The following is a 12,127-nucleotide window of genomic DNA, read 5'->3' on the forward strand; positions in this document are numbered from 1 at the left end:
ATTGGAAAGTATTTTCCTTTGAAAATGAAAAATCACTTCTCTCAACCTGTATACATAAGCTGTCTATTATATCCCACTACAGTTTAAGATAAAAGGGGGTTTTTTGTATCACCTTTGTGTCACTTTTAATTTTCACTGTCGTTGATTTTGGACATAGAATGCTTTCTATTATACTTAAGTTATTCTAACATATCTTATTTTGCAAGTGTTGAGAACATCATGCTCTTAGCTTTATAATATATTGTACAGATCAACATCAGTGTTGCCAAACAGTTTAGGAAAGATTTCAAGTAGTAAAATTGACTGAAAATGTTAAACTTTACTGTCGATTTGATTTCTGCTCTTCGCGCGCGCGCATATATATATATATATATATATATATATATATATATATACAGTGATACCTCGCAGTACGAATTTAATTCGTTCCATGACTGTGCTAGTTTTGCGATTTACTCGTTTTACAAATCAAATTCCCACATTGAAATTAATTAAAATATAATTAATCCGTTCCAGCCTCCAAAAACAACCTAAAAATCATTTTTATGGGGTTTTAGAATAAAAAAAAAAGGTGCAATTACAAGGAAAATAACAATTATAAAAACATAATAAAAGAGAATGCAAAAGAAATGTGTAAACTGGTATTATTAATTAAATTACCTTAAAGATGGGACGATTTGTACGTGAGGAAGACGATGGAGCGGGGAGAAAGATTATTGTTTGGAAGGAGTATTTCCTTCTTTTAAGACTTCAGGAAAAACAATTTTTGGTGTTTTCTCTCTCACTTCGCATAACTTTGGCTTTTTTGGACACACTTTCCTCACTTTTCACGCTTGCGGGTCATTTCATTTGAAACATATCAAGAGAAATCTGCCTTTTCCTGCCTTTCAAAATGTTACGAAAATGCGCAGAGCTATAGAACCTGTATATACGTTTTCAGGATATTTTTCAACAATTTCAGAAACATATTGCCACTTTGCCAACACTGCCTTTAAGTCACTCGTAGAGATAGCCTTCTCCGCTACACTGTCCTCCTCCAGGGAACCAATTTCTTCCACCCCATCTGTCATCAGCTCCTCTGATTGTTCCTTGACGAGATCATTAATGTCTCCATCGTCAACTTCGAGGCCCAAGGACTTGTCAAGAGACACTGCCTCCTTGGGTACGCAACCAGGCCACAGTTTCCTCCATGCAGAATTCAGCGCTCTCCTCGTTCCACCTTGCCAGGCCATATCGGTTATTTTCAGGCAGTTAACAATGTGGTAGTGATCCTTCCAAAACTCATGAAGGGTTAGATTTGTATTTTCGATGACTTCAAGGCACCGACGAAACAGGTGTTTGGTGTACAATTTCTTAAAATTAGAAATCACCTGTTGGTCCATGGGCTGCAAGACAGGGTGGTGTTGCGTGAAGGATACAGAACTTTTATGAATTTAAATTCGTCCAGGATATCTTCGAAGTTAGGAGGATGAGCAGGAGCATCGTTGAGGATGAGGAGGGCCTTGAGAGGAAGATCGTTCTCCAGAAGGTACTTTTTCACTACTGGTCCGAAGATAAGGTTGACCCACTCGGAGAAGAATTGCCTGGTGACGCAGGCTTTAACGTTTTCCTTCCACATAATCTGCAGCTTCTCCTTCGTGATTTTGTGCGACTTGAACACTCGTGGATTTTCGAAATGGTAGACAAGGAGCGGCTTAATCTTCAAGCGAGATGAGACTTTCTCAAGATCAGCAAAGACATGCTACAGTACGTCAGATGGAGTCTCAATACAGAAGGGAGATGAAACTTTTCCAAGACCAGCAAATGCATCCTGCAGCACGTCAGATGGAGTCTCAAGGGAGAAGCGAGATGAGACTTTCCCAAGATCAGCAAACGCATGTTGCAACATATCAGATGAGTTTCAATACAGAATGGAGACTTTCCCATGTCAGCAATGGCATGCTGCAGCACTTAATTCTGGATCATTAAAACGTTGTTTTAATGATTAGACAGAGGTACAATAGAATAGCTCTCAGAAACAGACTACGTACAAATTCGTTATTAACAACTCCTGGAGCTGCTTTTAGTTATGATCCATGTTATTCGTATAAAAATGAAAATTTTGTCCAAATTGGTGCGCTAAACTGAAATTGTCATTTCTGCAAAGCTTTAAAATTTCCAAATGAAACTAATGGCATGAGCTGCTCAGGCGGTAAGGTAAGATTGCTAGCACTACTAGCTCCTCCTCAACCTCTTATAGATCTTCTGGAAGGCACTTCCATCCAGTCAAAGGACTTTCTGAACAATATCAGACAATACAACTCTGCATTTCAAATGACATCGTTTGGTGCATCTAAGGAGATAGTTGAACATGGATTTACGCCGTCGTTCAAAGTTCAAGTCTATCACCTCATTGGTTCCCTGTTACCCACAAATGAACAACTACACTTCCTCCAAAATTACTTCGTAAGTGATGTAGGACAATAAACCCGAAAGAGGTGTCAAAACTTCAATCGAAGGATCGTGTTAGACGCTGTGCCGACTAACTCGAAGGAGAGTATATCCACTGACAGCCCAATTTCCCATGACAGGTTAGGGCCTGAAATACTCCAGACGGAGGCAAGACATGTCGCTTAGTCAAATTAGCTCATCATTTAATCCACAAATGCTTTGTTATCAATGCTGCACTTTGCTGTATCACCTGTTTCACTATGCCATTTTAATCCCGAGCAACGCCGGATATCTCAGCTAGTGTGTGTGTGTGTGTGTGAGTGTGTGTGTGTATGTGTGTGTGTGTGTGTGTGTGTGTGTGTGTGTGTGTGTGTGTGTGTGTGTGTGTATATAAGGTACTGGGTGGGTAGAAAGATAGGGGATTTCCAATACAGCACTCAACCCAAGCTTTAGACTGTCTACACCCTCGAATTCTAGACTAATATCGAAATTCTTCAGGTTTAGAAAATCTTGGTTTCACGACAGTAAAAACCGCTGTGTGGGTTGAGCGAAGAGTAAAACATAATCCGAATAAGAAGGCAAAGAAAAACTTTAACACATCTTTAATGATCAGTTACAATTGTTTTTGTAGCGACTCTGCTTTCGACACCAGTTCACGCAAACGTTCCAAGTAAAAATTTACGTAATATTTGCAGCTTTAAACATTAGAGCGGGACTTCCTCAGACCTGCATCAAAAGTGCGCTCTTACATTGTGCATTTGCCAGAATTTGTGTTTTGCTTATATCGAGAGGAAACAAAAAGTAAATAACGATGAAAATGTAAACAGAATGGAAAAATATGTACAAGGCAAGTAAAGTGTCAATACCAAAGTAAATAAAAATATGGTGGTTCAAGGATGAAGACGCGGTTAAGGTGAAAAAGCTGTTGAAGAAGAAGAAGAAGAAGAAGAAGAAGAAGAAGAAGAAGAAGAAGAAGAAGAAGAAGAAGAAGAAGAAGAAGAAGAAGAAGAAGAAGAAGAAAGAAGAAGAAGAAGAAGAAGAAGAAGAAGAAGAAGAAGAAGAAGAAGAAGAAGAAGAAGAAGAAGAAGAAGAAGAAGAAGAAGAGAACGAATAGTTGTGAGGAAGAAGAGAGGTGATATGGACAATAGCGAGTGATCCCACATTGTCAACTTCGAGGCCCCTCCCCCAGAAATTGCTGGCCTTGTGCCAAAATTTGAAACTAATATCATCTCGATTGATGTATATGGGTGTGTCTGTATGTATGTGGGTGTATGTATGTATGTATGTATGTATGTATGTATGTATGTATGTATGTATACATAATGTGTGTATGTGTATGTGTGTGTGTATAATATTTTGTTAAGAACAAACGAAGGAGCGGTTTAAGAAGGGAGAACAATATAGATAACTCCTTTTCTTATCTTTTATGTGATGAAAGTATTTACAAACGATCTCTCTAAATATAAATATATCCCATTCTTTCTTCTATACATTCATTCAATAATCAGCAATACAAAAGTGGACCAATTTATATGAACTTTCAGAAAAATCATTCGTGCTGAATCAACCAACATAAGCTATTTTCTGACTCTTTTCATTACGGTAAAAATGCGTCTAATTGTAGCCCTACTTGTATTCTGTTGTATATCAGTAAAAGCCGGTGGTGAAAATGTCACATCATTATGTGAGATGGTAGCTAAAAGAACGAAAACCAATTTTGTAAGATCGCCCGTCAACTGTCAAGAGTTCTTTGATTGCAGAGGCGATTTGTCTTTGAGTACTAAGATGTCATGTGGCAAAGGAACGGTGTTTTCTCAGTCTTTACAAGTCTGTGTGTATAGACATAGTGGTTTCGACGATTGTGATCGCGCCTTTTACGGAGGAAAGTTGAGTAAGTACGTTTTAAAATTACACCTTTGATTTAATTATTTTGCGGTTTTCACTCATTAAATTGTGGCCAATATGCAGCAATACCTTCAAAGTATTTCAACATTTCATATCTACCTTCTTCCGTCTCCGTTATTTCAGTCTGGAATATATTTTTACCATCACAATTTAACGAATGTCTAAGTTTCTTCTTGAGATAGGGAGACATAAATTAACCAAACGTTTTACACGAATATACATACGCATGCGCGCACACACTTAAACGCACGCACGCACGCGCGGGCGCACGCTCACACACACACACACACACACACACACACACACACACACACACACACACACACACACACACACACACACACACACACACACACACACACACACACGTCTCTAAATTAACAAGAGCACTAATCAGCACTAGCATTGATAGAAATAAGAGTCAAAACAACTCAATAGCCAATAAAAGCACAATCTTAATGAACTGACAAGGGAGACAAACTCCTTATGGTCGCAAATACAATCAGATCATTGATGATTTCGCTTTCTGATGCTTATGCATCTTAACGCTCATCAGTGGCTCTCACTGCGCCTAGGATTAAATTTATCGCATTGTCAGCTTATATAGTGCTTTTGTTGGCTATTGAGTTGTTTTGATTCTCATTTCTAGCAATACTGGTGCTGATTAGAGCCCTTATTCACTTTAGTGACGTATATATTTTTGCCATTAGGTTGTAAAATTGCCACCCATATGATATATACATATATATATATATATATATATATATATATATATATATATAAAATACAGATAATAAATGAGTATATGCATATATACGTACATGTATGTACATACCTACATCTGCATGTATATATAGATGCATATCTGGGTACAGGACGTTGCAAAAAAACTCGGACAAAATGATAAACAGAGTACAGAAAACACACAGGCCACATAGAGAACATTTCCTTCATCAGCTGCCACCATTCTAAAACTAAGCGTTTATATATATAATTGTGAAATGTTTTCGCCATGAACGGTTTGTGTTTTTAAACGGAATGTATTTTTTCTGATGTTATATCTGTTCCTGAATGATGTGTAAAGAAATTTTGATTTAAGCATCTTAATGAATTCTTTATACTGAAATATATATTGAAGAAGATAAATATGTTCTTTTGAATTTATACGTTTTTGCGTCGTAACTCCTTTATTATTATTAATATAACCAAAAGGATCGATTCTTGAAGAGTCTGCATATCTTCACTGTCGTTTTTTTTCTGCTATTTTGGTGATGATTTTTTAAGTTAGCTTACCAATTATTTTTGTTGGTAGTTAATTTATAATATATTGTTATATATATATATATATATATATATATATATATATATATATATATATTTGTGTGTATGTGTATATGTGTATGTATGTATGTATGTATGTATGTATGTATGTATGTATGAATGTATTATGTATGTATGTATGTATGTATGTATGTATGAATGTATTATGTATGTATGAGAAAGCAGCGCATGCCATCAAAGTGACACTGGGGTAAAATATACGAAGCCCATTATACCCATCATGACTACCTGTCTGATAAGGGTACACCAGGCACATGCATCACAACCATATGTGTGCAACATGATGATCTCATACCAAGATTAACAGTACATGACCTTATGTATGTATGTATGTATGTATGTATGTATGTATGTATGTATGTATGTATGCATGCATTTATGTACGTATGTTATCACACATACACACAGAGAGAGAAACAGTCAGAGACATAACTGACACTCCATCGGTTACGAAGGCAAGTGCTCCAGATGATCCGATCAACGGAACAACTTGCTCATGAAATTATCATACATGCAGCTGAGCACTCCACGGACACGCGCACCCTTAACGTAGCTCTCAATGAGATTCAGCGTGACACAGAATGTGATACAGAGTGTAACAAAGCTGGCCCTTTGAATTGCAGATACAACTCATTTTTGCCAGCTGAGTGGATTGAAGCAACCTGCAATAAAGTGCCTTGCCCAAGGACACAACGCGCCACCAGGAATCGAACTTACGTCCTTACGATATTGAACCGAATACTCTAACCACCAAGCCACACGCTTCCACATCAGAGGGAGATGCTTATACTTATACACGATGAGTTACACATTACTAAATGCTCCCTTTGGGAGACCGTAGACGATGCGCATGCGCATGTGTTTGTAGGCTTTATCTCTAATATGCAGCGGAAGATGATGCTGGTCTTTCAACCTACCAGTAATGATGTTAAAAATCTTTATTGTTAGAAATAGAGCTCAAGATGATGGAATCGGACAAGATATCTTGCAATATTTATGTAGTGAGTTTTAAAACCAGAGGAATTTCTTTACAATCTGTGCTTCCGGGGTCGATAAAATATGTACCAGTAAACTACTCAGTCGACCTAATTGACTGTACCATCCTACAACTGTCTATCCTTGTTCTTTGTTTTCCATGCTTTTGGACTGGAGGATATGACTTAAGTACTGAGGTTGATTTAATTACTAACACCCTGACCTCATAATTGCTGGTTAAATTAGAAGCCATAAGAGAGGTAGATTAGCAGAATTTGTGGAGCATCGGGAAAAATGTTTAGTGGTATTTGTTCTAGCTCTTTACATTCTGAGTTCAAACCCTGCCATGTCAACTTTGCCATTCATCTCTCCAAGGGCGATAAAATAAAGTAACAAACAAAGTACTAGGATCGGTGTAATGGATTATCCACTTTCCTAAAATTTCTGGCCTTGTATTAAAATTTCGAACAATTATTTTTTTAATATTATTTTTGTAATGTGCTGGTGTATCTCAGGTAACGTGGTTATAATATAGCATAGTAAGACAACGGGGTGACGTCGAAGTTAAAAGAAGTTAAGAACAAGACTAGAAAAGGTGACAAGGTGAAAACTTTTTTAGATTATTTTGTTAAAGAAATCTCAAAAATCGCTTAAGGAAAAGCATTTTAAGAACTTCAAAGAGCTTAAAAAACTTTTAAAAACTTAAAAACTAACGGCGTTACCCTGTTGTCATTCTATATTATATTATTTTTGTGTGTAGTGTCAGCAACAAATCACTTCGAGTCACTCGTAAGTTTGTTCATCGGTTCAAAAGTTGTTTATATGTCGAAAGTTGAAATTTTCATACATAACTTTTGTTTAAGCTAACCAAAACTCATAGGGCTGGCTGGCTTTTTTGTTTATCACTCCTTTTGGGGCTCAAATTTGCTAAAAAAAAATTCTCAGATTTTATTTTGAAAAACGTAACTTTGACAAACATGGCGTCGGCATCCAAAGCCAGCAAGCTGAAGGGAGAGGTAGGAGGTAATGAACGTGTCGCTCCCCTTCACTCTGCTCATGAAAAGGGAGAATAACATTTTCAAACGTTGAAAGTTCGAAGTCCAAATAATTGCACCATTGCTACTGCCGCAAACAACAGTATCACCACCACCACCACCACCAACAACAACAACAACAACAACAACAACAAAAGCAACAACAGCAGCAGTAATGGTAGTGAAAATGGCATTCTACTCATAGAAGTGGGGTGGAAGGTTTCATCAGTGAAAATTCAAAGTTAAAAAAAAATTGCACCACTGATATAGCGGAAAACAAGAATAACAGCAAAAAGAACAACATCAACAGCGTTAACAAAAACAACAACAGCAGCAGCCATGATAGCAAAAGCAACAGTATCAGCAGTGGTAATGTCACTGAAGATAACAACGAAAGCAGCAAAAGTGGCAGCGACAGCAGTAGCAGAGGCAGCAGCAACAGCAATAACAACACTACCAACATCAGCAATAGCAAAGCTTCTTTTGCTGATATATTTTCTTTAAGGGAGTAATTCGAAGACGCCATTCGATTTAGGAAAAGTGAGGAGAGAAGGACAATACGTTCTGAAATTCTACTTGTAACTGCTTGGGATACTGTCATATATCGTTAAAAAAGATTAAAAGTCGTCAACTGGAGATGGCCACAAACGCACGAGTAGAAAGGCATTCCGTGATGTGTGGAAGAACATCGAACATATATCTATGGCAAGGCAGTTCGGAGGGGGTCGAGGTCTTATTTAAGATTAAGGACCTCGTAGTAAACATTCAGTGATCACCTGTCACTGAAAGGACTTCTCTTCCAGTCTTATTTGGAAAGAAGGATTGTGAAGGTAACAGTCCCACCAGAGCGAAACTCCTGATGGATACTGGCATGCATTGTGTTAGAGGGGAGCAAAATTTCACTGGATATGAAGAAAATGACTGGAAAAAGTAAAAAAAGAAAAGGAACAAAACACAAAACAGTACCAATCCAATATCAACCTCAGACGAATCACTACCACCTCTTCCACTAACAACAACAACAACAAATATAAAACGCACAAACGAGACAAGAATGAGCACGTGAGAGAAAAACTAGCAGAGAAACACTCAAACTCGACAAAAACCAGAACAAAAAGTACCAATTGAGTACATAACTCCACTCACAACAACAACAAACTTCACCCACATCCAACTTCGTGCTTGTAAGAAAAGATAATGAGTTGTCTTACATATTACAAAGTGGTGACATAAAGCAGGACGTGGCTGTCAATAAAAACCAGTGAAAGTCTCGGAATTGTCCCCGCGGCAGTTGGGTTCGGTTACGCCTTCATAGGTTAGGTGGCTGTACAGTGACATCTGCTCAGTAAAGAAAGTAAATCGCTATCTATCAGAACCGTTTAGTATTATGCATTTGGCCCGTCAAGGCTGCTAGCTCTCGCCTCTTTTGTACGTACTGGCGCTACGTGAGTCGGATGTTTCGAGAAGCATTTCGCATGAACTAGAATGTGGTAAAGAGGTCCGCATACGCAGATGACGTCATTGTAACAGTGACGGATACCAATCATATCGAGGTTAAAGACAAAACTTTGAAGTAGTACGAAGCTGTAACAGGAACAAAATTTAATCAGGAAAAGCTGGCAGTCCTGCAGCTCGGCACCTGGAGAGGCAGGGCCGTACTGCTTGACAGAATTGTGGGGTGCCCGATGGTCGAATCGGTTAAATTTATTGGGGTCATTGACATGCAGATTGATATGTAGTCCTTGCTACCTCAAAAATAATGACGGTATGTTAATGGCTGGGATACGCTTGATCAGAGCTGAGCTGCAGCTAAATGACTACAACAATCTACATAGTGTGAATAAATGCGATGATTGTTACCAAAGATACCGTGTGCATTTTATCGATATTTCTATTAACTCAACGTTCTTGAAATATTTCCCTTATATCATTTTTAATTTTCTTTTCCAGATGATCCGCTCTGTAAAAACGACACTGGACTAAACTACGACCCGCAAGACTGTGGCCGTTTTATACCCTGTTTTGACGGTGCTTCATATCCTTCCATGCCGTGTCAAAAGGACCTTCATTTTAGTATTGAGCACCAAAGATGTGTGGAACCTGAAGAAAGTAACTGTCAGCTATATACTTCATAGTCATGGAGAAGATTCTAGAGAAACTAGTGATACCTTCTGTTGGCAAATAGTTAATACAAAAGTTTTACAAAGAGGAATAAATTAGTTTGTCGTGATAAAGAGGAGTTTGATATTTCAGCTAGAACTCTCTGTCAAAGGGTGATGAGATTTACGAGCAACTGGTGAATAAATTCTTTCCGAAGCGTTAGATTTCTCTTCAAGCAAAAACAACTTATTCCACATTGAGAACATTTTGTATTCTTCTTAGTCTAAAAAAAAAATTTAACTTGATAATTCCGTTTTAATTAATTAATGGTAGTTGTTGTTGCATTAAATAAAGAAATTTAGAGATTTGTTTCAAATACCTTAATCTAAAATGTGTTTCACTATTAAACAAAGGACAAAGCATATAAAACTATGTCTCTTGGTAATAAAAACCGATATTTAAATACAAGAAACCGGTCTAAGGTGGTACGATGTGCCTGTTACATATTAATCTGAGAATAAATATTTTTCACTTTCTCTTTCTCTCTCTCTCTCACACACACGCACATACACACACACACACACACGCACACACACATATATATATATACATACATATATTGAGACATATATATATATATATATATATATATATATAATACAAATAATAAATATATATTAAACACACACATAAGTACAGGAAATGAAAACTAATAAAACGTTTGTTCATGGTTTAAAGTTGTTTTATTCATTTATTTTCAGTGTTTTTGGTTTTAGATAATTTGGAAATTAGTAAACCACAAATCTGTTATGCCATCATGGAACCATCGAGAAGTATTGCCTGGAAAAAATATTTTGAGAACATTGCAGTTAACTTCAATCGTTTAAACAACAAACACTATGTGTGTGTGTGTGTGTGTGTGTGCGTGTGTGTGCGTGTGTGTGTGTGTGTGTGTGTGTGTGTGTGTGTGTGTGTGTGTGTGTGTGCGCGCGCGCGCGCATTAATATTCGGCAGAAGTAAGTCGACGAAATGGTAGAATCGTTAGCACGTCAGGCAAAATTCTTAACGGCATTTCGTCCGTTTGCACGTTCTGATGCAATTGACTTACCACCTCCTTCGCAATTGCTGGTCTTGTGCCAAAATTTGAAGCCAATATTCGGCAGAAGTACCAGAATGACTCATGGACCGAGAGTTTCGTGTTGTATATTATGTATATATATATATATATATATATATATATATATATATATAGTGAACGGTAGTAATGGCACAGGTAAAAATAGCACAGGTAAAAATGGCACAATATGCATATTGAAATATACACTATTAGCAAAAGAAGTATAATAAAGTTTGTCTAATTTAAAAACTGGTTTTTAATAAAATCTATTCTCTCAATATATCATATACCTGTATAATCTCAATTACTTATTATAGATTTATGCGTTTAAAATTTATGAAAAAACAATTATAATAAAATCAAATATGTTTAGACATGAGAACACCGTTTTATATTAAGCTTTAAAAACAAAATTTAATGACTAGAATTTTATGTTGTAACCAAGTCCACGTAACACTTGATCAAGGTTTTTCCTTTCTTCTGTGTTGTCTTCGCATAAATTCTTTAGTTTTTGTTGTAGATCAAAATATACTTTCTTTGTTTTCTTCCTGGGTGGCTCACCAACTGAGTTCCTTGTTATCACTGCACTCATAACAGCCTCTCCCCTCTGAATCGTTTTTATAAGTTTCCAGATAGATGGGTGCTGGTAGCCAACAAGATGATAAGATTTTGTTGTTCCAGCCTTCACATAGGTTGTTGGTTCATGGACGGTCATTCATGGTGGCTTGATGTACGTTCCAAAGTTCTGGGGAAAAACTTGCATACTGAGCTAATTTTACCTATCTTTTTACTTGTGCCATTTTTACCTGTGCCATTTTTACCTATGCCATTTTTACCTAAATTCGTGTGCGTGTGCAAGTACGTGTGTGTCTGTTTGTGTGTATGTTCGTAATATATGTGAGTATATGTATGTATGTATGGATGGATTTGTTTAGTTTGTGTTTATGTTCAGCGAGTGAATGTGTATGATTTATGATGGACATGTACATGTGGTTGTATGAGGGCATGTATAAATGTTACGTTGTTAATATGCCTAGACTCGTATGTTGAGTTATATGTATTTTACGCGATGGGATACGGATGTGTCGAGTTGATTAGTACATATATACGTATGTTTCTCTATGTTTGTGATGGTTTATGTGACATACAAAATCTGTGGTAGTGGCCGAGCGGAGCCGCATAAAGGTATGGCCACACTAGGTACTTGCTCAACACTAATCTCTTT

General features: G+C 37.1%; 1 protein-coding gene across 1 annotated transcript; it reads left to right on the top strand.

Annotated features, from left to right (window-relative positions):
* Positions 1–3,411: 3,411 nt before the first annotated feature.
* Positions 3,412–10,522, top strand: LOC106869808 (uncharacterized). Its single transcript, XM_014915668.3, has 2 exons — positions 3,412–4,321; positions 9,636–10,522. The coding sequence occupies exons 1-2, from the start codon at positions 4,039–4,041 to the stop codon at positions 9,818–9,820; spliced, it is 468 nt and encodes a 155-aa protein (XP_014771154.1). The 5' UTR covers positions 3,412–4,038; the 3' UTR covers positions 9,821–10,522.
* The last annotated feature ends 1,605 nt before the right edge of the window (positions 10,523–12,127 follow it).

This window comes from Octopus bimaculoides, chromosome 6 (genome assembly GCF_046866305.1).
Source record: "Octopus bimaculoides isolate indiv1 chromosome 6, ASM4686630v1, whole genome shotgun sequence".
NCBI lineage: Eukaryota > Metazoa > Mollusca > Cephalopoda > Octopoda > Octopodidae > Octopus > Octopus bimaculoides.